The following is a 27,432-nucleotide window of genomic DNA, read 5'->3' as shown; positions in this document are numbered from 1 at the left end:
TAATTTTCATCATTTCTATAAAAAAATGGGATGAAAAGCAATAATGACAAGAAAACACAACACATCCAACTATTGAATTGTCTTTGTGGGCTGCACACACAGCCCAGTGCAACCAGTGTAGTCTGATTCACAAGCAAATGACTCTTGTAAACCTGTAGTTTTTTTAATGAGTGTTTCTAAAAGATTCACAAACATATGTAGCTTATGGTGTGAATCAGTCTGATGAATCCTTCAGTAAATGAACTGACTGTGTCAGAGCAGTTACTCAATCAACATTTGACTCAATGACTCGGTAGTTTTGTCATGTCTGTTTTTAAAATGAAACGAGTTTTGTGTACTTTATGTACATATATACGCAGATTTAAATCGAGACATTGTGTCATGACTATTGAGTTTCTGACAATGCGTTTCCTGGTCTATATATGTCTGTCTAAAACGGCTTAGCGCTCTACAGCTTGTCCCTGACATACTAGGTCAGATCGCTGCCAAACCCATGCCAGTGTTCAGTGTGCCAACTGTGCACAAAGGCATCTTCCATCCACAGACATGCATACAGAGTAAAGGTTAGCTAAATGCTGAGAGATACTCTGACTTTAATATAATAATTTTGGTTCTATATTGGATGTTGATTTCATGCTGATTTAGAAGTGCAGGCGGAGGGAATGAACCGTTATAATTCTCTTTATGCTTCAGTCAAAGCGGTTTGAACCTTCAAAGTGAAACTCTATCCTCGTGTGTGTGTGTGTGTGTGTGTGTGTGTGTGTGTGTGTGTGTGTGTGTGTGTGTGTGTGTGTGTGTGTGTGTGTGTGTGTGTGTAAACTAGACAGTGTTTCATATAATGTGCAGTTTGGATAGTGCTGAAAGAGTAAAGACAGCTGACTGGATGTTCAGGTGCTAACAAGAGGGAGGGTGAGAGAGAGATAGAAAGAAAGAAAGAGAGGGCGAGAGAGGGAACAGAATCCAGATACCTTCCTAGCAACACACACAATGTCAAACGAAAATGAGTTGTAAACTTTAAAACCCTTAGTGTTCTCTGGTCATTTCTGACTGGAGAATTTTACATTTTGAAATGTTAAAAATCACAAAAAAAACTAGGGCATGTTTCAAACAGGCTAAGTGGTCGTAAAAAAAAAAAATCATGGTCTTTAGTCAATAATGGCGACCATAGGAAGTTAATGGGAAATTGACCAAAAAAAAAACACATGGCAGTGAAGGGATAAATTGTCTATAAATCATCAGGAGTATGACATATCCCCCCCCCCCCACACACACACACACACACACACACACACACGAACCACTGTGTCTATAACACAGAGCAAAGTTTTTGCAAATCATTTTTTAGAATGTGAAATCTATTTAATAATTCAGTCATAATTCAGAAAATTTACGATCTGTTCTCTGTCCCTCTCATCTCCCATCTCTCTCCACAGGTGCAGAATCTTTGTAATACTTGACCTGGCAGGATGGTGGCGCTGTCTTTGAAGATCTGTGTGAGACAGTGTAATGTGGTGAAGACGATGCAGTTTGAGCCATCAACGGCTGTGTATGATGCATGCCGGGTCATCAGAGAGAGGGTTCCGGAAGCCCAGACAGGACAAGGTGGGACTTGCTTGATCTCCGTTATTCTTTGTATAATAAGATTTAGAATGATTGCAAATCTAGTTGATAATGTTGTATCATTTTGCCAAATATAAGTTTTAATACAGTGCCTGTTGTTTCTCAGCTTCAGAATATGGGCTGTTTCTGTCAGATGAAGACCCCAGGAAAGGCATCTGGCTGGAAGGGGGCCGGACGCTGGATTATTACATGCTGAGAAATGGGGTAAGTTCTTTGATCTTTCTTTCTTTCTCTCTCGCTCTCTCTCGCTCTCCCTATTTTACAAGCTCCTGTCAAATGTTCTGTCACATGTCTTTGGACTCTTGTCTTGTTTTTGTGACGTGTCTTCAAAACATCTGTGTGTGTGTGTATGTGTGTGTGTGTGTATGTGTGTGTGTGTGTGTGTGTGTGTGTTGAAAGATGAGAAGAGGTCTTAACTCTGCTCTTAGTTATTTTTATAGTCTCTGTGTATGTGAGAGAGGAATGGCTCCCCTTAGTGTCTACACTTTCTGGGACAAGCTACAGTGTTGTGATTTAAGGACTTTGGTCACTGCACCATGTGGTTTTTGTTTGTATTTGTTTAAGCTTGTAAGTCTCTGTGCTTGTGTGAAGTGTTGTGTGTATATACACTCTCAGAAAAAAAGGTACATTTCTGTCACTGGGGCGATACCCTAAGGTACAAAATCGAAAAGGTACTAATATGTACCTTTAAGGTTCTACTATGTACTTTTAAGGTACTAATTTGCACTCTTAATTAAGTACTGATATGTAATAGGTACTAATATGTACCATTTAGGGGTGAGTAAAGTACAAAGATGTACCTTTTCACTTTTGTACCTTAGGGTACTGCCCAAGTGACAGAACTGTACCTTTTTTTCTGAGTATATATATATTAAAAACAAATGAATGCTTGTTCCTAGGAAGACATAAAAATCTGTCTGCGGGGTAAATTGAGAAGTGTTAAATGAAGATTTCGTCAGCAGTTTCATCTTTTGTCAGAAGTTGACATGAAAAGATCTCTTCTTCTCCCTCATACACACACACAGATGTTCAGCTCTCACAGCCACATGTTTTGCGTGTCTAATTTGTTGTATTTTGCACGCAGATCACTTTTTACATATCCCTTTCCTCTTGTTTCTCTCACAAACACATTCACATTCCTTACAGTGTTTGCAAGGCAGCAGTTCATTTGTATTCCTCAAACATTCTGGTTAGGATTTGTTCTTTTTGCAATTGTGCAAATAATTCAACACAATACGCTTTAGTTAGAGAACTTTTGTAGATAATCTGTTTTAGGTTAGATCTGGTTTTGCAAATCTAAACGGCATTAAAAATGTTATCATAATATCAGCATACTGAATGGTCATTGATCTTATTTCTTATATCTAAATTTTATTGTCTTCCTTGCATATATTTAATTTTTTTTTTTGCTTTATGCTCATCAAAACATCTTAAACTTTAAAATGATTTGTTCTCTCTCTCATAGTGTTCGTTAAATGCGCCCTTTAATTAAGTGTTCATCTCTCTCTCTCTCTCTCTCTCTCTCTCTCTCTCTCTCTCTCTCTCTCTCTCTCTCTCTCTCTCTCTCTCTCAGGATATACTGGAGTATAAGAAAAAACAGAGACCTCAGAAGATAAAAATGCTGGATGGTGCAGTGAAAACCATCATGGTGGATGATTCCAAAACTGTGGGAGAGCTCCTTGTCACCATCTGCAGTAGAATAGGTCAGGAATACAATACTGTATGTATAAATATGTGTTATTTTGAGTGGGCATCTGTGGCAGTCCTGACACTTATGTGAGTAAAATGTGTTTTTATATGTAATAGTATTGCATTGTTATAAATCGTTTTGCTAATGTGTATGTGTCTAACAGAACCATACCTTTTGCATGCTGGACTCAGACACGTATGGGCAAGGGCTCGCAAAGCCCGGCAGGCCGATGAATGCTCTTGTCTCTCTCGACTTGACATTTAAAGGGCATACGTGCACGTGTGTGCGCACGCAGTTCACGTTTATATCGACCGATTGTGCGGGCTATGTGTAATATAAAAATAATAGTTCAATCAATCGCGGGTGGATGAACAATAAACCATTGTGTTTGTTTGATAAAGACGTTTATGAGCCATGTGATCGAGAAAATCATTCCGGCTGCCACTTTCAAAACAATCTCTCCCTCATGTGAACTGACAGGGGAGCTGACAGATAAATTTATAAAGCTCAAAGTTCAATGCCAAGCGAGATATTTTATTTAACAGAAGTTCCCTTTCAAAGCCTACAGCGAACGGCTGGTTTGGACTATAGACCTGCACTTCCTTGCTTGAATGACGTAACTAGAACCGTTTGTTGACTAACCCTTCGCCCACAAGTACATGCAAAATAGGGGGCGTTGTCTTGCGCTTGCATCTCCCCGTTATGGTAAGAGGCGGGACCTTTCCGGGCAAAGTGCGCTAAGCTGCTGTCTAATCACAACACTGGAAGCGCTGGCCCAATCAGAACTCATTACGTGTTTCTGAAGGAGAGACTTCACAGAACAAGGAAATCATCAGGCCGTTTTTAGGATAGAGAAAACAGCGGTGTACAGATAAGTTAATTGTGTGAAAAGAACGAAGAACGGGACCTTTAAAAGCCAGTTCATGACACCTTTAAAGTTAAAGGACAACCTGGGTTCAAATTCCAATGATTTGCACATAGATTCAGCTCCATTGGACTGACCATTATTTGCTATATCTTTTAAGACAAATGCTTGTTTTGTACATAGGGTGCGTTAAATTGATGATAAGTAAAAGTAATCACATTTGTAATGTTACCAAAGATTTCTAATCCAAATGAATGCATTTGAACTCATTAAAGCCTGCTGAAAAACTGTTAAACAAGTTAATAATAAACAACTGTTCTCAACATTGACCATGTTTCTTGAGCAGCAAATCGACATATTCACATGATTTCTGAATGATCATGTGACACTAAAGACTGGAGTAATGATGTTGAAAATTTAGCTTTACCATCACAGGAATAAATTAAATTTTAAAATATATGTAGATAGAAAAAACATTTTAAACTGGAATATTATTTTACAATATTGCAGTTTTTACTGTATTTCTGATCAAATAAATGCTATCTTGGTCAGCATAAGAGACTTCTTTTTCAAAAACACTAAAAATTGTATACCATCCCCAAACTTTTGTTTAAAGGTGTCATGAACTGACTTTTTTTTTTTATACTGTTGTCTGATTTTAACTAATGACGTTTGTGTGTTTTTTTTTCATTCAAAAACGTCATAACTAAGTAAGTAATATGCTATTTTCTACTCTGGTTTTGAGGCTCTCTCCTGAACACTGGGTTTTGATGGACACACTGGAGACTTGGAAGTAAACGCCCACGGCTAGGATTGGATCACATTTGCATATTTAATGAGCTTCAGCTCCTGTCATATCTATGCCCCTGTCAGTTCGGTTCACATGATGTAGGGGCTGTTTTGAAAGCGGCAACCGGAATGATTCAAGTACTTCTTTATCAAACAAACACAATGATTTATTACTCATCCACCCACGATTTTTTTGACTATTATTTATGCATTACATAGCCTGCACAATCGTTCGATATAAGCGCAAACTTAAATGTCGATATGAGTTCTTCAAATGTCAAGTCGAGAGAATGAATGGGGCAGAACAAGAAAGGAATATTATGAGATTAATCGGCCTGCCGACGGGCTTCCATTTTGGTAACACAGCCCCGGGACGTTGGGCTTTGCGAGCGTCCAGCGTGCTAAAGGTATGGTTCTGTTAGACACGTACACATGATCAAAACGATCTATAACAATGCAATACTATTACATATATAAAACACATTTTACTCACATAAGTGTGTTGCACCATTCCTCCTGTTGGATCCAATATAGAAGAAAAGCATTGTGAGATTTGTTTACAAACGATCCCACAGTGAAATTCAGTGAACACCTATGTCTTCCCCATGTGAGCTGGAACATCCATTAAATATAAAGTTCAACCACACATTCCTAATATTAGGCCCCGAAGGAAGCTTATGCAGCGACTGTGTTCTTCCACAACCAGGAATAGCGCAATATCTTGCTATATCCTTCGGCATGTTTATTGCTGCTGCTTGCGTGATCCGAACAGCTCTATGAGCCGGTGGGCAGGGCTACTGAATTACACGTGCTTATTATTCTTTAAAGGTGTTGTTTCATCAGTCGATGACGTCAAGATGCGAACACGATCGTTTTCTGGGCCTGGTGTCTATAAAAGCTTTTCTTTGACTAACAAGGACTTTTTCAGCTCTGAAATGTACAGGATAATCTTATATTACCATGACCTTTTATATATCAAAAGCTCAAGGGAATGTTGATTTCTCAATTCATCACCCCTTAAAAAAAGGTCCGTAATTTGTGGATATATATTCAGTACTTCTGATGTTAAATACACACATACACTCAACACAGGCCATAACAAGTCTATAACTGTATCATTTCTCCCTCCAGGAATCACAAACTATGAAGAGTACTCTCTCATTCAGGAGGTGGTAGAGGAGAAGAAAGATGAAGGGACGGGAACACTGAAGAAAGACAGGACTTTACTGAGGGAAGAGAGGAAGATGGAGAAACTCAAAGCTAAACTGCACACAGATGATGACTGTAGGTAACACATCAGCCACCATATGTAGACATGCTTTAGCTTTAAAACAGGCCAAAATAAGTCAATATAGTTCAGGTTTAAAATTGTTTCAGGGTTTATCTGTGCTTCCCTTTAGTCACTCATTATATTTTACTTATTCTAAGTATGTAAACTACTGTTCAAAATGTTGGGTCAGTGTGTATGTATATATATAGAGAGAAATTAGTACTTTTCTTCAGCAATGATGCATTAAATTGATCAAAAGAGACAGTAGCATACTGTACTGACAGTACATATATTGTAATTTTTTTTATTTATTTCCATTTCATAATATTACTCTTTATGTTTGTATCAGAAAATGCAGTCTTGGCATGCATGACGCAGTCTTTTGAACTATAGTGTATCTTTTGTGAATAACTGTGTAAAAACAGTTTGCTATATAACAAAAATATATAAATGGTTTATTTCTGCTTCTCTCACAGTGAATTGGTTGGATCATGGGCGTACGTTTAGAGAGCAGGGAGTCGAGGAGAGCGAAACTCTACTGTTGAGACGAAAGTTTTTCTACTCCGATCAAAATGTGGACTCGCGAGATCCGGTGCAGCTCAATCTGCTCTATGTACAGGTTAGAAACACCTCTTGTCTTTTTATGTTATTTTATAGGGATGTGAGGTGAAAGCCTTGATCAGTTGTCAACAGCCTCATATTGACCTAAATGATATGATTCCACGGTTCAATATATGGATACATGGATTGAAATGCTGTAAATCTCTTATCGACGTATGACCATAAAAGCCTTTTTGAGTGCTGCACTGCATGCTGTTATACACATTGTATCGATCTATAAGTAGCGCAGTCCCTATTACCTTTTTATAAGCTCTCCTTCTGTCAGGGACTCAGTTGCTGATCTGGATCATTTCTGCTGTGTGATTTCTGAAGGCTTTAATAACAAAAGTGTCTTCCTGCTTGTTTTCCCAGGCGCGTGACGACATCCTGAATGGTTCTCATCCCGTGTCATTTGACAAGGCTTGTGAATTTGGTGGAATTCAAACACAGATCCAGTTCGGACCTCATATAGAACATAAACATAAATCTGGATTTCTAGAGTAAGGCTATGTCCCAGTACTTTCGATTATAGTGCACAGCATTTATTGTCCTTCTGCTTTATAATCAAGGGTGCTGCATTATTAAAAGCCAAGAAATGATGTGTGAAATCTAGATGTTGTAATGACCATATGGTCCATTCAGGTAATGAGTTTAACAAACTCAAATGAAAAGTGCTTAGTTGCATTTAAATATTTAATGCTTATCGTATAATGCCAGTTTGCAGTTCAGTATATTGTCTCTAATCTTTTCACATTGAATGTTCATTTCATTTCGTTCAGCTTGAAGGAGTTTCTGCCGAAGGAATACATCAAACAGAGAGGAGCAGAGAAGAAGATCTTTCAGGTGGCTCAGTTTATCCTGCAATTTGTTTCTATATGGATATTATGATTTTACACACTTGTCGTTTTATCTTAAACTTCACTATTTGTAAGCAGAGATGAATGAGATAAATGAACTAATTAGATGAATAAGCGCTTCATGTATTTTACAGGAACATAAGGCATGTGGAGAAATGACAGAGATCGAAGCCAAAGTGAAATATGTGAAGCTTGCGAGATCACTCAGAACATATGGAGTGTCTTTCTTCTTGGTGAAGGTAAAGCGCATGTGTGTTTGTGTTGTACTTGCTTATATAAGCTATATTTGTTACAGTAGAATGAACAGACTTCCCTGATGATGATGATGAAAATAATAGCTTACATTTGATTTATAAAGAAAATAGCCACGGATGCTGATATGGCAATACAAATAAATACATTGATTTTATTGGTTTTGTGTTGGGTGTAACTAGTTAGTAATTAGTTTTTGGTAATTAATTTTAATTACTTTTTTCTTGACGTAAGGAATAATTTTTTTCTGTAATTGAATTAGTTACTTCTGATGTAATTGAACTAAATACTGTGCAGACTAGAAGAATCATAGTTATTACAATAGTGTAAATAAAATAAAAATCTAAAGTCTAACTTTAAAGTGCATGTTTATGTGTCCTTCTCACATTTGCAATACTTTGGTCAGTTAATAAGAATAATTTGTCATTTTATATTATTTATTTGAATGAAGTCGTTTCATGTCTTTCCTTGAATCACTTAAAGGAACACCACCGTTTTTAGAAATAGGGCTTATTTAACTTCTTTCCTACATTTAGATATGTGGGCAAATGCATTTTTGTCTCAGTGCATGCATTGTTTTAGTTTGGCAGGGTCGCCGGCAGCTTAGCTTAGCATAATGAATGGAATCCTATGTTGCCAGCTAGCATGTCCCGAGATTTAGAAAGTAATTAGTAAAAAGTAATTAAATAATTTTTGGAGAGTATAAAAAGTAATTAAATAATTTTTGGAGAGTAAAAAGTAATTAAATAATTTTTGGAGAGTATAAAAAGTAATTAAATAATTTTTGGAGAGTAAAAAGTAATTAAATAATTTTTGGAGAGTAAAAAGTAATTAAATAATTTTTGGAGAGTAAAAAGTAATTAAATAATTTTTGGAGAGAGTAGTTTATACAGTAATCTAATTAACCTATTGTAGATGTAACTAGTAAATGGTAATTCATTACTTTTTTAGACTAACTCACCCAACACTGGTTGTGTGTTTGTGTGCTGTGTTTTTTTTTTTTTTGTATGTACAACCAAAAATGTACACCGTTTTCTGCTTTGATTTCCGTGTGCGTGTTAAAGGTCTGATTCCCCTAGTTAATTCGAATATCCGGCAGCTGGGATGGCCAATCAAATTTTTTGGCCAGGACCACCCATATGGACACGCCCATGTTGTGTTATGTGTTTACCTTCAAATCTTATTTCTGAATCCGCTCACATACTGTAAAGGTGTTTTGAGGTCAGGAGTCCAGAAATGTTCTTTGATGTACATGTTGCCAATCAATGTTCTCATGAGAGCTTTCATCATCTGAGAGGAATTCCACCTCCAGAATTCTTCCATCTTTTCCACCCCCATTCCTGGCCAGTGGTGGTCTGCATGACTCATGGACTGATTACAATTCAGCTCTGCTTGAGTTGTAAAGTTAAGGTGGAGCAGATGTGCTTATGCCTAAAATAAAGATCACAAGTTACTGATTTTAGTTTTGTTCTGGCTTTTATTTATCTCTTATGACCAAATTGTTCTCTGTATTCATAAATTAAAACGTTGACCTTTTAATGGAAAATGCGGTTGTGCAAAAAGCTAAAGTGAGAAATATTGGCACGGCACAACTCTGAAACTCAGACAGGCGAGCAGAGCTCAGCTCAGCTCATCCATCTGCTGACAGCTCTGAGAGAGAGAAGGTATGGAAAAAGAAGAAAGACAGTAGGCTTTAGAGAATCTGAGAGGATACTGGAAGAGTGTATGTGAAAATAAGTGGAAAAATGTAAACACAGCAGGAAGATTTTGGTGTATCATTTGTATTGTTGGAACATTTTGAGTTCAACTTTTCATTTTGTATAGATTTTTTGTATTGTTTCTTTTTTTTCAGGAAAAAATGAAAAGTAAAAATAAACTTGTCCCAAGACTGCTGGGTATAACCAAAGAATCAGTGATGCGAGTGGATGAGAAAACCAAAGATGTGGTTCAAGAGTGGCCACTCACTACAGTAAAGAGATGGGCCGCCTCACCTAAGAGCTTTACACTGGTACTTACATAACATATACATCTTCTTACAGTCTCACGTTGACATCCAGATGGCTTGAAGGGCTCAGGGCTTTTCATATATTCACTGCTGTTGAAAAGTTTGGGCTATGTAAGATTTTTAAAAATGGTTTTGATGTCTCTAATGCTCACCTAAGGCTGCATTTATTTGATGAAAAATTAAAATGAAAAGAATAATATTGTGACATTTTTAAATAATTTAAATGTAATTTATTCCTGTGATGGCAAAGCTGAATTGTCTGCAGTCAATACTTATATTCAGTGTCACATGATCCTTCAAAAATCATTCTAATAGGCTGATTTGGTGCTCAAGATTTCTTATTAGTTGAAGACAGTTGTGCTGCTTAATATTTCTTTGAAAACCTTGTTATAATTTGTTTCCAGGATTATTTTATGAATTAAAAGTTCAAAAGAACATAATTTATGTCAAATTACAATTCTTTTGTAACATTTTTAAATGTCTTTACTGTTACTTTTGATCAATTTAACTTCTTTTGGTTGCCCAAATGTATTAATTTCTTAATTTACTGACACCAAAGTTTTGAACACACACACACACACACACACACACACACACACACACACACACACACACACACACACACATTTTATACCCATTAATTCTATTTAAAGTCTGACCACCTGTGTTTTTCCCCATATGCAGGATTTCGGAGAGTATCAGGAGAGCTACTACTCTGTTCAAACCACTGAGGGGGAGCAGATATCGCAACTTATAGCTGGTTACATCGATATCATTCTCAAGAAGGCTCGTATTAACTCCTTTATCTGCCTTTCCTTCATAAAATATTCAACATTTAATCTTATCGTGTGCTTTTCCTGAAAATCTCCTGGATTATGAAGGGTTTTTGTATTACAGATTAACAGCGTTCAGATTACAATATGCACAATGTTACCAGATTATACCTGAGTCTTGTGTGTAAATGTGTGTGTATTGTATGCATGTTTGCCCCTGCAGAAACAAAGCAAGGACCGTTTTGGTTTAGAGGGAGATGAGGAGGCCACCATGTTAGAGGAATCCGTTTCTCCCAAAAAGTAAGACGTGTACAAATTTTGAGTCTGCAGCGATAAGGACCATATTTCCTTTCAAGGTTTTGTAATTTCTTGCCAGTTGTCTTACGAATACTTCTGTAATCAGACTAGTGCAGCATTACAGGAAAATCACTGTGGAAAAACCTTATCTTGGTTTCTATTTATCAAGATTGAGCTGAGGTTACCTGCGCCACGCACAGTAATATATTCAGCCTATTTTGAAAGAGTGCCGACGTCTTCTATTCTTGAATAGTCCCTCTAGTACAAACACAATAATAAAAAAATATTTTTTTACCTTTCTTTGTAAATTCATCTGTTTTTTTTTTCTCTCACTATCTTTCACAGATCTACTATATTGCAGCAGCAGTTTAACCGTGCCGGACAGGTAGAGCATGGCTCGGTGGCATTGCCTGGGATCTTGAGGTCAGGTTCTGTCGGCCCAGAAACCCTGAACATGGGTTCCATGCCCTCTCCACAACAACAGATCACCATTGGACAGATGCATCTTGGGCATATGCCACCACTGGTGAGTCCACATATACCAATGCTCATGTTCATGGAGCACTTAATCAGCAAAGGTAATTAATTGTCCATTATTTAACCTCATATAGGCTATAGACCACATTGCTGTCTATATATCACCTTCATAACGCATATTGGTTACAGCTGTCATAATTTAGATATGTTAATGGCTGAATGTGTAATTATTGCTATCCTTTATTTGGCAATCAGAGTGCAGCCCAACAGGCTCTCGTGGGAACCATAAACACCAGTATGCAAGCGGTGCAGCAGGCACAGGAGGACCTGGAGGAGGTGCAAGAGCTGCCACCACTTGGAGATGATATGGTGAGAAAATGCTACATGACACGTCACATTTACTCTTGTTACCAGCGCAATGTATTGCATTACAAGCACAATAAACCTCAGAAGGATCTAAAATAGGCTAATTTCCCATAGACTGGAGTGAGAGCTTAGATGTCTCTTGCACCTGTGATCTTTAATGGCTTAACCTTTAATATTATAATGTACCACCAACTGGAGTTCTCTGTATAGTTTACAGCATTAGTTTAGAGAGAATTTTTCTTTGAGGAAATTAACCATATACTGTACCTGACAGGCCCTAAATTATTCAATATTGAATCAAAGTAAATCAAATCACAAGCTTGTGAATCAAAATCTAATCCTATTCTGAAATTTGTTCTGAATTGATCTACTGTGTGTGTTCTGTGATCTATCAGTTCTGTGTGTGATCTACTGACAGCGTGCAACTGAAAGAACACAGACGCATTTCCATAATGACCAATGCAATTTACCAAGAGCTCTACAAATCAGCGTATGGTTTAATACATGCTTTATTTGGGTGTAAATAAAGGAGCAAATACCAGTAACTTGACCGGTGCAAACTTTAGTAAATCACAGTGCAACGATTAATTTACAATTTACATCTTCTCCCATACATTTTGCAAACTCCTACAAATGCGTATGCAATAAGGTCAGCCAAAAAAATAACCTTATCCATGCCTTTTCAGTGCTAATTGTTCCACTATCTTTAGTAAATCCTGACAGTAGTTTTTTTTTTTTTTTTTTTTTTACGCCAAAAGAGGGTATGTGAGTAAATCTTGCCCATAGTTCGTAAGCATATCTTATGAGTGTGCAGGTCTCATATTTACTTATAGTTAATTTAAATTATATGTATTCTTATTTTGTTAATAAGAACCCATTACATTTTTATTTATTCATATTTAATTGTTTTTTTTTTTTATTTCAGGCTTCTAAAATGTGGATTCAGAACAAGATGGATGAGTCCAAGCATGATATTCACTCTCAGGTGGACGCAATTACAGCTGGAACTGCCTCTGTGGTTAATCTTACTGCAGGTAAAGCCTTGGTCGAATTAAAACTGATTAAATTAGTGAAATGTTTCCAACACTTACTATGCAGCTTTACTGTAAAAACTAATGAAAAACTTGACTGGCCCTTCAAAATGAAAAGCCCTTCCTTACACTTTACATTTTGATTGTACATCTACAATTTCCCATTCTATTTTCCAGGTGATCCGACGGACACAGATTATACAGCGGTGGGCTGTGCGATTACCACAATCTCCTCTAATCTGACGGAGATGTCGAAAGGTGTGAAGCTGCTGGCAGCTTTGATGGAGGATGAGGTGGGCAGTGGGCATGACCTCATGAGGGCTGCCAAGACCCTCACTGGAGCTGTCTCTGACCTGCTCAAAGCTGTGGAGCCTACATCAGGAGAGGTGCGAGCACAGGATGTCCTGCAAAAGATTACTATCTGGCATTTTGATGGATTGTGCTCAGTGCCGTTTCTAGGCATAGGCAAACTAGGCGGTCGCCTAGGGCGCCAACAGCTGGGGGGCGCCAATGAGCCCCCGCCCCAACAAGATTTTTTAGTTATTTCATATATATTTAATTATTAATATTTCGTACTTTTGCTATTTCAAGGCATTATGATTAGTTGCGATTATTGGAGTGAAGTCGCCATGGTGATAGTGGCGCTGCTGTAATAAAATGAGATCATGTAGAGGGCGGCAGGGAACGTCGTCATCCGTGGCGTTGTAACGCTTGTGTCCGAGTGAAAAAAATGTAACTGGAGTGGATGCAAACACGGAGGCGATTAACATTAAACAGATCGCACTTTATTCCCGCTGAACTCTCATCACAAACTCCCTTTCCGTCCACAGCATTACTTAATAAAACAAAATAACTGACTGTTAGCAACAGAAAACAGAAAATAATCCCCACACACATGGGAGCTCAAGACTCAGTGCGCACATACACAAAATGCAGACTTCGTTTGCAGGGAGCGCGCGCAACTCTTAAAGGGGCCACACTATATTTCTACTCGTTACAGCGTGCTTTAGTTTAATCATCATGGAAAGGTCAAAGCGATCAGGGGCTCAGTATCGTAAAAAGAAAAAAGAGGAAATATAAATAAAGAAAGTGAAATATACAGGTATGTTAGCCTACTTATTGGTTACTTGTTCTACTAAGCTGGCCGCTCTATCATAAGGTTGAGCAAAACATTACACTGAATATTAGTACTGAACGGACCACACGCCATGCTCATTTCAGTTGCAGAACATTATAGCAGTTAATTTGAATATATATATATATATATATATATATATATATATATATATATATATATATATATATATATATATATATATATATATATTTTACATCAGAGATAGCTATTTAGTGTAAATTGATCAAGTAGGCTAATACTGTCATAACCATGGGCGTCACTAGGCCCTTTTTTATGAACTTATGAATCTCGCCTATGGTGCCAGGAAGGCTAGAAACGGCCCTGATTGTGCTGTACATTTTTTGTCATTCCCAAAGTTTTTGTTTTTTATTTTTCCAAACAATAAATGCAGTTAAATGTCTTGAGATACACAAATATAATTAAATTAATATTTTCATTGTTTCTGTGGTAATCTTTCTGAAGGAATCATATTTTATACCTTACTATGGATAAGAATAAATGTATTTTTGACAGATTTTACTGATTTAAATGCCTTTGCATGACCTTAAAGGGTTAGTTCACCCAAAATGTATGTCATGAATGACTTACCCTAATGTCGTACCACACCAGTAAAACCTCCTTTCATCTTCGGGAAACACAATAGATATTTTATATTTAGTCCGAGAGCGTATCTAAGTGTATGCACACTATACTGTCCATGTCCAGAAAGGGAATAAAAACATAATCAAAGTAGTCCAAATGTGACATCATTTAGTTAATTAGAATCTCTTGAAGCATCGAAAATACATTTTGGTCCAAAAATAACAAAAACTATGACTTCATTCAGCATTGTCTTGTCTTTCTTGTTGTGTTCAATCTTAAATAAAGATTCAAATGGTTTTGAATCAGCTTATTGATTCATGATTCGGATCATGTACCAAACTGCTGAAATCACGTGACACTGGCTATCCGAATCATGAATCTATACACTGATTCATTACCGTTTGAATTTTTATTTGAGGATTGAACACAAACAAGGAAGAGAAGATGAAAGGAGGTCTTACGGGTGTGGAACGACATTAGGGTGGGTCATGAATGACATTAATTTTATTTTTGGGTGAACTAACTCTTTAATGTTTGAGTGACTTGGCTATGTTTAAGAGTGTGTGTGCATGTGTTTTCTCATGCAGCCACGGCAGACAGTTCTGACTGCTGCGGGCAGCATCGGTCAAGCCAGTGGAGATCTGCTTAGACAGATTGGAGAGAATGAAACAGACGAGCGCTTCCAGGTACACAGATGTCTTATGAAACGCATGATGTACATTGTGTTTTTGAGTGTTTATCACCCTGAGCGTACCGTACATGTGTGTGTTTCAGGATATTCTGATGAACCTAGCTAAAGCTGTGGCTAATGCAGCAGCCATGATGGTTCTGAAGGCCAAAAACGTGGCACAGTTTTCTGAAGACAACGTCCTGCAGAACAGGGTTATTGCAGCTGCGACCCAGTGTGCCCTGTCCACTTCACAACTCGTGGCCTGTGCCAAGGTGGAGTTCACCAACATGTGCTTCTAATCCAAATTGGTTAAAAGAAATAAAATATTTCTTCAAGGTGGATAACCTTGTTTTTGTGTGTGTTTGTGTATCAGGTTGTGAGCCCTACTATCAGCTCCCCTGTGTGTCAAGAGCAGCTGATTGAAGCAGGGAAGCTGGTGGACCGTTCAGTAGAAGGTTGTGTGAAGGCCTGTCTGTCAGCTACCAGTGATGGAGAGCTTCTCAAGGCTGTCAGTGCAGCAGCTGGTATTGTCACACAGGCTCTTAGCGACCTACTCACACATGTGAGGAACTACGCCACTCGCGGGGAGCCCATCGGACGCTATGACCAGGCCACGGACACCATCATGACGGTTACAGAGAGTATATTCAGCTCCATGGGTGATGCTGGTAAAATGAATACATCATATAAACCACAAACTTTTTAACGGCAGTGTATAAGATTTTTTTTAATGATTTGGAAAGTCTCTTGAAACTGTTTATTTTAAAGTGTAATTCATCCCTGTGATGGCAAAGCTGTCACGATTCTTCATTTTGACAGGCTGATTTGGTGCTTTTGGTGAAGCAGTTGTCGCTTAATTTTTTTTGTTGGAAACTCTGATACTCCCCCACCCACCCCTCTTAAAAAAAGTTTAAGAGAACAGCATCTATTTTACTGTATTATTAAATTACTTTCAATTTTAATCAATTTAATGCATCCTTTCTGAGTAAAAGTATTGATTTCAACAAAAAACCTTACTCACACTTTTGAACGGTAGTCTATCCCTGTATGTTTTATTTTCGTAGTTCTTCTAGGCTGTGTAATAGTAAACATTTACCATTTTGTCCTGTAGGTGAGATGGTCCGACAAGCACGGGTTCTTGCCCAGGCAACATCTGACCTGGTGAATGCCATGAGATCAGATGCTGAGGTTGAGGTGGATGTAAACAACTCCAAAAAGCTTCTTGCGGCTGCTAAACTGCTTGCAGATGCCACTGCTCGAATGGTCGAGGCTGCAAAGGTGGGTTGATCAAACTTTGGCTCACATTAGAAAGTAGAAACATATAAGTTCAATGACTTTACATTTAATGAAATGTATTTTTGTAATTTCCTATACCAGTAGTTCTCAACCTTTTTGACTTGAAGAACATATTTCTGCTGTAATTATGACAACTTTCACTCCATGTTTTAAGAACCGTATGTTTTACAATAAAAAAAACAGTTATTGAGGGACAATAAAAATAAATACGATTTCAGTTTACATCTTGATTTTATGTGGGGGGGTTTTAATGCTTTAATTTTGATTAGAGTTAGATTTAATTTACAGTACTCTACTGTTCAGTTTTGAGTCAGTAATATTTTTTTTCTTGTTATGAAATAAAATAATGCTTATATTCAGCAAAGATGCATTGTTGATCAAAAGTGACAGTAAAACCTTTTACATTGTAAAAGGTTTTAACTATATTAGTGTTTTACTGTATTTTTTATCAAATAAATGTAGTCTTAGTGAGCATAATAGACTTTCTAACACAAAACCAAAACGCAAAACCCAAAAAAAATCTTACTGAGCACAAACTTTTGAGTGGTAGTATTTTATTAACTGAAATACCTCATCCTGCAGCCCCATTGGAAGTTTCCTGAGGCCCCCTAGTGGGCCTCAGCCCCCTGCTTGAGAACCACTTTTTTATACCAATTAAGGAGATGCATTAATCATAGCTATCAGGAAAAAACTTACAAATTGTTAAAGGGTTAGTTAACCCAAAAATGAAAATTATGTCATTAATTACTTATCCTAATGTCGTTCGACACCAGTAAGACCTCTGTTCATCTTTGGAAAACAAATGAAGATATTTTTGTTGAAATCCGAGAGCTCAGGCAGGCCTTTATTGACACCAATGTCATTTCTTCTCTCAAGAGCCATAAAAGGCACTAAAGACGTTGTTACAAAGCCCATCTCACTACAGTGGTTCTACAATAATTTTATAAAGCGACGAGAATTCGTTTTTGTGTGCAAAAAAACCTAAATAACGACTTGTATAGTGATGGGCCGATTTCAAAAGAAAGTTTCGAACGGTTATGAATCAGTCTGTTGATTCACGATTCAGATCAAACTGGTCAAACTGCTGAAATCACGTTTCATTGGTGATCCGAAGCATGAATCGATACACTGATTCATAACGGTTTGAAACTTTGTTTTGAAATTGGCCCATCACTATATGTCATTATTTAGGTTTTTTTTTGCACACAACTATTCTCGTCGCTTCAAAAAATTATTGTAGAGCCAATTCAGTTCGATGGATTTTTTAACTACGTCTTTAGTGCCTTTTATGGGCCTTGAGAGAGGAAATGACATTGGTGTCAATGAAGGGCTGCCTGAGCCATCGGATTTCAACAAAAATATCTTAATTTGTGTTCTGAAGATGAACGGAGGTCTTGCGGGTGTCAAATGACATTGGGTGAGTCAATAATGACGTAAATTTCATTTTTGCTTGAACTAACCCTTTAAGTATTTAATAAATTGGAGACATTTTCTAAAGGTTTAGCATCTCTCCGATTAATAAAGCTGTGACCTAATACATATGCAATTGACTTGTTAAACATCTGTGTGTGTGTTTAGGGAGCTGCTGCGTACCCCGAGAATGAAGACCAGCAGCAGAAGCTACGGGAGGCTGCGGAGGGGCTACGTGTGGCCACCAATGCAGCTGCACAGAACGCCATCAAGAAAAAACTCATAACAAGACTGGAGGTCAGTGACTGATGGTTATGATTGAGAAAATGAATTCAATTTAGGCAGAATTACGTGTGATCTGTGCATGGGAGTAAATATTTGACGTAAAGCCAACCGTTTGAATGAAACTCTGAACTTACTGTGTGTCTGCTTTCTATCTTTCCAGAATGCTGCTAAACAAGCTGCTGCCGCTGCCACTCAAACTATTGCGGCATCCCAGAATGCAGCAGCCTCTAACAAGAACACTGCCGCCCACCAACAACTTGTTCAGAGCTGCAGGGTTTGTATAAGTATTAGTTTGTAAATATCTAAAGTGTTGATGAAGTCCTCCTATTGCTTATACCACTGTATTCTCTATACGTTAACGTGTGTTAGGCTGTTGCTGACCATATTCCCCAGCTGGTGCAGGGAGTGAGAGGCAGTCAGGGTCAGCCAGAGGATTGTAGTGCCCAGCTTGCCCTTATCATTGCCAGCCAGAACTTCCTTCAGGTAACCATTAACCCTTTCACTGATACTCATCACCTGTCACTCATCAGATTACATCACTCTCTTTTAAAAGTTGTCCTTCAGTACTAAAATGTCTAATTCCATGTATATATTTTTTCCAGCCTGGAAGTAAGATGGTATCTTCAGCGAAGTCCTCTGTGCCAACTGTGACTGATCAGGCGGCTGCCATGCAGCTTGGGCAGTGTGCAAAGAATCTGGCCACCAGCCTAGCTGAACTCCGCACGGCTGCACAGACGGTACTTAATCTCTCCACACATGTATTTAATGAGTAAAGTGCTGCATTCCATTTACCTCGAAAGTCGGATGCCGAAGCTGGGAATGACGTCACACCAGAGTTGACCGCATTACAGTACACTGTTGGAAAAGCAAGATGGCCGTGTCTAGGCGAACCTTTGTTGTGCTTGCTCTTTCGGAGTGCATATGCATAATAAAATGGTATTGTGCACAGATAATGCCGATTTGTATCATGTCCACTGATAGAGATTGGATAGTGCTGTCTGCGCCACTGAGTTTATTGGACACAGATAAACAGAAATGCTAATAAACAATATATTACTACTGTTTCACTACTGTTGATGCACTGAGCAGCCATATTGGTTTCTGAAGTCAGGGTTGTTGCAGTTCCTCTGATTTTCTGAGTCAGATCCCCAACTTGAGGGGCCATTCCAGTTAAAGTTCCTACTGGGAACTCTGAATTTCTGACATCCGAGAACAATTTAAATTTTAATAATGGGGTACGCAAATGGAATTTCTGTCACCATCCTCATGTCCTTCCAAACCCTGATGATGGACTTTCTTCTGTAGAACATAAAAGTGTTGGTACCAAAATGGTTTAAAAAATCTTCTGTGTATTTCTTTTTTTCTGCAGAACTAAAAAGATGTTTGAAATGACATCAGCTTAAGTAAATGATGACACAATTTTCATTTTTGGGTGAACTATTCAATAATGAAATAATGAAATCATCACTGTTTTCTCCAGAACGACTAGACAGCCAAATGAAATGTTGTTGCAATATTGTCCTGTTTAACACTGTGAAGCTGCTTTGAAACAATCGTCATTGTAAAAGTGCTATATAAATAAAGTTGTTGATGATGATGATGAAATCCTGTCTTGTGATATTTAGGCTCATGAAGCGTGCGGCCCCATGGAGATAGACTCTGCTCTTATAGCGGTGCAAACGCTTAAGAATGAACTCCAGGATGCAAAAATAGCAACTTCTGAAGGACAGCTGAAACCATTACCTGGAGAATCAGTGAGTTGATCAGTGATACTTTTTTTTTTTTTTTTTACACTTGAAAAAAAAAGAGATCTTTGCTAGAACATATTGAGTGATTTTGTGAATTATGCATCCATTGTGTGATGCAATTTTTTGTTTTAGTTGGAAAAGTGTACTCAGGATCTGGGTGGTACATCTAAGGCCGTTGGCTCGTCAATGGCCCAACTGCTTACCTGTGCAGCACAGGGAAATGAGCACTACACAGGTAATACACTCACTCGCAAATGAAACCCATTTATTTGGCTAAATGGAAACATACCTTAGAGCTCTGTAACTAATCCTCACCTTAACAGTATAGTATAGTATAGTATAGTATAGTATAGTATAGTATAGTATAGTATAGTATAGTATGTGGTTAAAGGTGCACTATGTAGTATTTTTGCAGAAAAATATCCAGAAAACACTAGACCAGTGTTATATATTTTGTTCAGTTGAGTACTTAAAATATCGGTAAAATCATGGAATAATAGTTTCCAACTATTTGTAAATTGTGAGAAAATTGCTATTTTAACCAAGGACCCGGGGCATCTCACTATAGCGCCTGAGGTAGTCTCCTGTCAATTGTGTCATATCTGCGTTACCATTGGTTTCCGGTTTTATTCTGCAGAAGCGTTTTTCTCTTAGCTGTGTGAACAAGTGACACAGCAGACGCCGAGCGAACGCACAGAGTAACGTCATAACATCGTTTTAAACGCACTTAAATGTATCTAATAGGATAAACAGAGCTGCTTTACCTTATACTCATGACTGGAAAAGCAGAAATGGCACGGGCGCCCGGCAACTGAATTTCGTCTTAATAAATGTCCCGGTGCTCGCGAGGCATGTGTTTGTGTATCAATCTTTCCAGCAGCTGTCCTCAGCTCCACAACACTTGGTCCTGCTCTGCTTCACACTACAGTAACATTAATAACCGCATTCATGAACGTGATTTCTGCCAAAGTCCTATTTTCCACCGGCTGTAAGGTGAAGACCACAGTTGCTCAATCAATCAACTTCAATCAACTTTATTTATATAGCGCTTTTACAATCACGATTGTGTCAAAGCAGCTTCACAGTGTCAAACAGGATAATATTGCGACAAAATTAGATTTGGCTGTACAGTCGTACTGGAGAAAACAGTGATGTTATCAGCTTAGTTTAATTTATCATATAGCAACAATGTTGGCAGATCAGTATTTAAGTTTATAGAATTAAATAAGACCTAATTCATACATTTTATTTGTATAATAAGTTGAATAACTTTAATCATATTTTTAGTGTCCCCAACTGAGCAAGCCAAGCCAAAGGCGACAGTGGCAAGGAACCAAAACTCCATCAGGGCGTGATGGAGAAAAATAAACCTTGGGAGAAACCAGACTCAGTCGGGGTGCCAGTTCTCCTCTGGCCTATTAACACACCGTGTAAGAATATTATTCTGGCAACCTTACAGGTCAGAAATCATATTAGATTGGAATATTCAAAATTTCAGGGTATAACGGAAGAGACAGATTTATTTTATTTATTTGGAAATAAATGATGGGATGGTGCGTCGATTACACAAGAGTATGAATACATGAAAGATCGGAATTATTGCGCCGAAGACGGGTTTTGAGCATGTCGTGCCAGTGAGGCAAATTCGGAGGAGACACCATTTGACACGGCTCAGCAGACACTCCAGGATGAGCTGGTCATGTCCAGGCAGGTCCACCATCCGATCCGGACAGGGCCCAGATCCGGGATAAACCTCGGGATAAACAGAGAGACAACATTAGCGTAGATGCCACTCTTTTTATGATGTAACGAGTACATCAGGTGTTATGGGAAGTGTTCCCGGTTCCGGCTGACCTAGTTAATGCAGCCTAACAATCAGTCAATTGAATTGAATAATAAAAAGTTACAAATGTTCTATGTGTATGCCATAGTAAAGAGATGTGTTTTTAGTCTAGATTTAAACTGACAGAGTGTGTCTGCTTCCCGAACAATGCTAGGAAGACTATTCCACAGTTTAGGAGCTAAATAGGAAAATGATCGACCGCCTGCAGTTGATTTAGATATTCTAGGTATTATCAACTGGCCAGAGTTTTGAGACCGCAATAGACGTGATGGAGTATAATGCGTTAAGAGCTCGCTTAAGTACCGGGGAGCTAAGCTATTTAGTGCTTTGTAAGTAATAAGCAAGATTTTAAAATGTATGCGATGTTTAATAGGGAGCCAGTGCAATGTTGACAGAACTGGACTAATATGATCATACTTCCTGGTTCTAGTAAGAACTCTAGCTGCTGCATTTTGGACTAGCTGGAGTTTGTTTATTAAGCGAGCAGGGCAACCACCCAGTAGAGCATTACAATAATCTAGCCTTGAGCTCATGAACGCATGTACTAACTGTTCAGCATTTTGCATTGAAAGCATGTGCCGTAATTTAGATATATTTTTAAGATGATAAAATGCGGTTTTACAGATGCTAGAAACGTGGCTTTCAAATGAAAGATTGGTATCAAAGAGCACACCCAGGTTCCTCACTGACGACGAGGGCTTGACAGAGCAGTCATCAAGTGTTAGACAGTATTCTCGGTTACTACTTGTGGAACTTTTCTGTCCAATAATTAAAAATTCAGTTTTATCTGAATTAAGTTGCAGGAAATTACTATTCATCCAATTTTTTATATCAGCTATGCATTCCGTTAATCTTGTGAATTGGTAGGTTTCGTCAGGGCGTGAGGTAATATAGAGCTGAGTATCGTCAGCATAACAATGAAAGCTAACGCCATGTTTCCTAATGATATCTCCCAGTGGTAGCATATACAGGGTGAAAAGCAACGGTCCTAACACTGAGCCTTGCGGTACCCCATACTGAACTTGTGATTGGTGTGACATCTCTTCATTTACTGCTACAAACTGATAACGGTCAGATAAGTACGATTTAAACCATGCCAAAGCAGTTCCACTAATGCCAACATAATTTTCGATTCTATTCAGAAGAATATTGTGATCGATAGTATCAAATGCAGCGCTAAGATCGAGTAACACTAATAGAGAGATACAACCACGATCAGATGATAAGAGTAAATCATTTGTAACTCTAATTAGAGCAGTCTCAGTGCTATGATACGGTCTAAATCCTGACTGGAAATCCTCACATATACCATTTCTTTCTAAAAAGGAGCATAATTGTGAAGACACAGCCTTTTCTAGTATTTTTGATAGAAACGGTAGATTCGAGATTGGCCTGTAATTGACTAATTCTTTAGGATCAAGTTGCGTTTTTTTAATAAGTGGTTTAATTATAGCCAACTTAAAAGTTTTCGGTACATATCCTAATGTCAAAGATGAATTAATGATATTAAGCAGAGGATCTATGACCTCTGGAAGTATCTCTTTTAATAGCCTAGTCGGTATAGGGTCAAGCATACATGTTGTTGATTTTGATGATTTTACAAGTTTAGCCAATTCTTCTCCTCCTATACTAGTGAATGAGTGTAATTTTTCCTCAGTGACACTACAGCGCTCTGTCTGAAGTGATACTGTAATAGACGGCTGCATGGTTATAATTTTATTCCTAATATTATCAATCTTACTAGTAAAGAAGTTCATAAAGTCATTACTGCTGTGTTGTTTACAAACATCAGAAGCTGAAGCTTTATTTTTTGATAATTTAGCTACTGTATCGAATAAATACTTAGGGTTGTGTTTGTTTTCTTCTAAAAGAGTTGAGAAATAAGCAGATCTAGCCGTTTTTATGGCCTTTCTGTATGCCATCATGCTCTCTTTCCACAAATTGCGAAAAACCTCCAGTTTTGTTTTCTTCCAGCTGCGCTCCATTTTTCTGGCTGCTGTTTTAAGGGCCCGAGTGTGCTCGTTGTACCACGGCGTTGGATTATTTGCTTTAATCTTCTTTAAGCGCCGGGGAGCAACTATGTCTAAAGTGCTAGTAAAGAGAGAGTCAATAGTTTCTGTTGCAGCATCAAGTTCCTCTTGGCTATCTGTAATGCGGAGGAGATGGAACTGATGAGGAAGATTATGTACAAAGCAATCTTTAGTCGCAGCGGTTATCGTCCTGCCATATTTGAACCGAGGGGATGGCTTTGCAGCCTTAGGTAAATTAAGTATACATGATATTAGGTAATGATCTGAGATGTCATCGCTCTGCTGCAGAATTTTAACAGTATCAACATTTATTCCATGTGACATTATTAGATCTAAAGTATGATTAAGGCGATGAGTGGGTCCCGATACGTGTTGTCTAACTCCAATAGAGTTTAGAATGTCTCTAAATGCCAATCCCAATGTGTCTTTTTCATTGTCTACGTGGATATTAAAATCCCCAACAATTAGTACTTTATCTACAGCTAATACTAACTCCGATACAAAACCAGCAAATTCTTTGATAAAGTCTGTATTGTGCCCTGGTGGCCTGTATACAGTAGCCAACACAAATGTCAGACGGGATTTATCATTTACACTACACAACGTTACATAAAGCACCAAAACTTCAAAGGAATTATATTTGAAACTAGACTTCTGAGTAATACTGAAAATATTATTATAAATTATAGCAACACCTCCCCCTTTACCTTTCAGACGTGGCTCATGTTTATAACAATAATCTCGGGGGGTGCACTCATTTAAAGTAATGTAATCGTCAGGTTTTAGCCAGGTTTCTGTCAAGCACAGCACATCTAAGTTATGATCTATAATCATATCATTGACAACAAACGTTTTTGGCGAAAGGGATCGAATATTCAGCAACCCAAGCTTTATCAATTGTTCATCCGTATTATATCTGTTGTTTATTTGTTGGACATCAATTAAATTTTTACTGTTGAATGGTTTTGATGGTTTTTTGTATTTACTAATTCGGGGAACAGACACAGTCTCTATTTGATAATATCTAGGTGAAAGAGTCTCTATGTGCTGGGATTTAGCTGACTTTGGTGACGTGAGACAGCTAGCAGACGGTTGGTTTAGCCAGTTTGTCTGCTTCCTGACCTGGGCCCCAGTGAGTCAAGGTTTAGCTCTAAGACTATGTGCCAAATTACTAGAGAGAAGAGCAGCACCAGCCCAGGAGGGATGAATGCCGTCTATCTTCAACAGGTCAGGTCTGCCCCAAAAACTTTTCCAATTGTCTATGAACCCTATGTTATTTTGCAGACACCACTTAGACAACCAGCCATTGAGTGATGATAATCTGCTAACTATTTCATCACTCCTTTTCGCAGGGAGAGGACCAGAGAAAACTACGGCTCTTGACATCGTACTTGCGAGTTTACACACCTCTTTAATGTTAATTTTGGTGATCTCCGACTGGCGAAGTCGAACATCATTAGTGCCAACGTGAATAATAATCTTAGAGAATTTACGATTAGCTTTAGCCAGCACTTTTAAATTTGCTTTGATGTCAGGCGCTCTGGCTCCCGGTAAACATGTGACTATGGTGGCTGGTGTCTCTATTTTCACATTCCGTGTAATAGAATCGCCAATAACTAGGGCACTTTCAACAGGATCCTCAGTGGGTGCATCACTGAGTGGGGAGAACCTGTTTGATGTTCTAATCGGAACGGAAGAGCGGTTTTTGCTGAGCTCAAACTCAAAGTTGCTGAGCTCAAACTTGGTGTCATCAAACTACGCCTTTGTTTTGAATAGGCGCCATCTAGGGGATGGAAAGTTGCATAGTACACCTTTAATTAATATTACTTATTTGTGTAATTGTACTAACAACGTCACCTTAAAATAAAGTGTAACCTTACATTTTGTATTTAAATGAGAATGTTCCCAAAGAGAGGTTTCGTCTCATTAAGATTCTTCCAACTTCCAACTTAGATTAACTTCCAAGGGCAGTTTTTTTTTATTTCTTTTTTTTTAACCAAGTAAACTCAAACATACATACTCCAAAAAGTTCTCATACACACGCATGTATATCTATATATACTCCCAAACACATTAATTGTATGTGTTCACAGGTGTTGCTGCTAGCGAAACTGCCCAGGCTCTCAAGGCATTAGCACAGGCTGCGAGAGGTGTTGCTGCTACCACCTCAGACCCTGCTGGTGCCGCAGCCATGTTGGATTCTGCTTGTGAGGTTATGGAAGGGTCCGCTAAATTAATTTCTGAAGCCAAGGAGGCGCTGGTTGCTCCTGGTGATGCAGAGATACAACAGAGGCTAGCACAGGTGAGCGGGGTAAATGTAAATATAATGGGAAAAATACTAAATAAAACATTTAATAATTTATCAGATATCTATTTTTCTAACTTGGATATTAGGAAATGCACACAATTTATAATTCAGGAGCCAACAATATGAGCAGTGCAGAATTTCAAGAGTAGTAGTAAAGATGCTTGAGCAAAAATGTAACCTTGAAAAGAGCTGTATTAGTTGGTTTCAGTTTAGACTAATACTAATATACACACAAGTCTATAATTGGATCAGTTTTAGTGATTGTTTCTAGCATGTTATATGATTGTCAACAGTTCTTCTACCCCTATTTAATGGAGTGTGTAGCTTTTCATTTCTTAAATAAATATGTAGGAATACAGATCAGGGCCATAGTCCAGGATGTCAATGTCAAGATTCCTCAGGCTCAAATTGTGAAAGAATAGCTGTGTGCGAGCATGAAGGATATTTTTCACACATTAAATTGGTACCTCTGAGTCCAGACCTCAAATTCATTGAAAGTCTTTGGGATGTAGTAGACTTTACAGAGTGTTTGGCTTTTGCATAGATCTTGACCAAAAATCTACATACCTCTTGATGGAAATAAATGTTAACATTGTTATGTTGTTAAGCCATTTTTAATTAATTTAATCTATTGTTGCTGAATAAAATTGTTCTTTTTTTTTCAAGTAATATTTTTGACTTTATTATTGTGTATTTCTCTATTTTGTGTTTTAGGTCGCAAAGGCTGTGTCTCACTCACTGAATGCGTGTGTGAATTGTCTACCTGGACAAAAAGACGTTGATATGGCTCTAAAGAGCATTGGAGAAGCCAGCAAAAAACTACTTGTAGAGACCGTGAGCAACAAACATTTGTCATTACCACAAATGCTTGAAGATACTTGAAGATTGCTTTATTCCTTAATATACTCTCTCTGCCCTCAACATAGTGCACTCAATTATTAGATGTACGCAGCCTTGTGTCTCTGAAGTGTTTCGTGACTTTTCATTTATTTATTGCAGCTCCCTCCCTGCAGTAAGACCTTCCAGGAGGCTCAGAGTGACCTGAACCAGACTGCTGCCGATCTGAACCAGTCTGCTGGAGATGTGGTCCATGCCTCTAGAGGGACCACTGTACAGCTTGCAGATGCATCTGGAAAGTTCAGTGAGGACTTTGATGAGTTTCTAGATGCTGGCATTGAGATGGCTGGCCATACCCAGGTACGTTGTGTGGAGCAGGACAGAACATGAGAA

The 27,432-nt window shown here is 38.1% G+C and overlaps 1 protein-coding gene across 3 annotated transcripts in view; it reads left to right on the top strand.

Annotated features, from left to right (window-relative positions):
• Positions 1–27,432, top strand: part of tln2a (talin 2a) — a 66,630-nt gene that overhangs the window by 19,386 nt on the left and 19,812 nt on the right. For all 3 annotated transcript variants that reach the window (XM_067441889.1, XM_067441870.1, XM_067441881.1), the window contains exons 3-30: positions 1,434–1,602; positions 1,727–1,824; positions 3,194–3,323; positions 6,096–6,248; positions 6,711–6,853; positions 7,207–7,334; positions 7,614–7,677; positions 7,826–7,930; positions 9,796–9,951; positions 10,633–10,734; positions 10,945–11,021; positions 11,364–11,544; positions 11,751–11,864; positions 12,787–12,895; positions 13,070–13,278; positions 15,200–15,298; positions 15,387–15,554; positions 15,656–15,950; positions 16,394–16,560; positions 18,157–18,285; positions 18,434–18,547; positions 18,643–18,756; positions 18,876–19,010; positions 19,899–20,027; positions 20,154–20,256; positions 25,988–26,196; positions 26,917–27,036; positions 27,202–27,399. In XM_067441889.1, the coding sequence (XP_067297990.1) occupies positions 1,467–1,602; positions 1,727–1,824; positions 3,194–3,323; positions 6,096–6,248; positions 6,711–6,853; positions 7,207–7,334; positions 7,614–7,677; positions 7,826–7,930; positions 9,796–9,951; positions 10,633–10,734; positions 10,945–11,021; positions 11,364–11,544; positions 11,751–11,864; positions 12,787–12,895; positions 13,070–13,278; positions 15,200–15,298; positions 15,387–15,554; positions 15,656–15,950; positions 16,394–16,560; positions 18,157–18,285; positions 18,434–18,547; positions 18,643–18,756; positions 18,876–19,010; positions 19,899–20,027; positions 20,154–20,256; positions 25,988–26,196; positions 26,917–27,036; positions 27,202–27,399 (3,885 nt within the window). In that variant the 5' untranslated portion in view covers positions 1,434–1,466. The remainder of the gene's footprint in view (positions 1–1,433; positions 1,603–1,726; positions 1,825–3,193; positions 3,324–6,095; positions 6,249–6,710; positions 6,854–7,206; positions 7,335–7,613; positions 7,678–7,825; positions 7,931–9,795; positions 9,952–10,632; positions 10,735–10,944; positions 11,022–11,363; positions 11,545–11,750; positions 11,865–12,786; positions 12,896–13,069; positions 13,279–15,199; positions 15,299–15,386; positions 15,555–15,655; positions 15,951–16,393; positions 16,561–18,156; positions 18,286–18,433; positions 18,548–18,642; positions 18,757–18,875; positions 19,011–19,898; positions 20,028–20,153; positions 20,257–25,987; positions 26,197–26,916; positions 27,037–27,201; positions 27,400–27,432) is intronic.

The sequence above is a fragment of the Pseudorasbora parva genome, chromosome 1 (genome assembly GCF_024679245.1).
Source record: "Pseudorasbora parva isolate DD20220531a chromosome 1, ASM2467924v1, whole genome shotgun sequence".
In the NCBI taxonomy this organism is placed as follows: Eukaryota; Metazoa; Chordata; class Actinopteri; order Cypriniformes; family Gobionidae; genus Pseudorasbora; species Pseudorasbora parva.
Note: the sequence above shows the minus strand (reverse complement) of the source record. Positions and strands in the feature narration are given on the sequence as shown.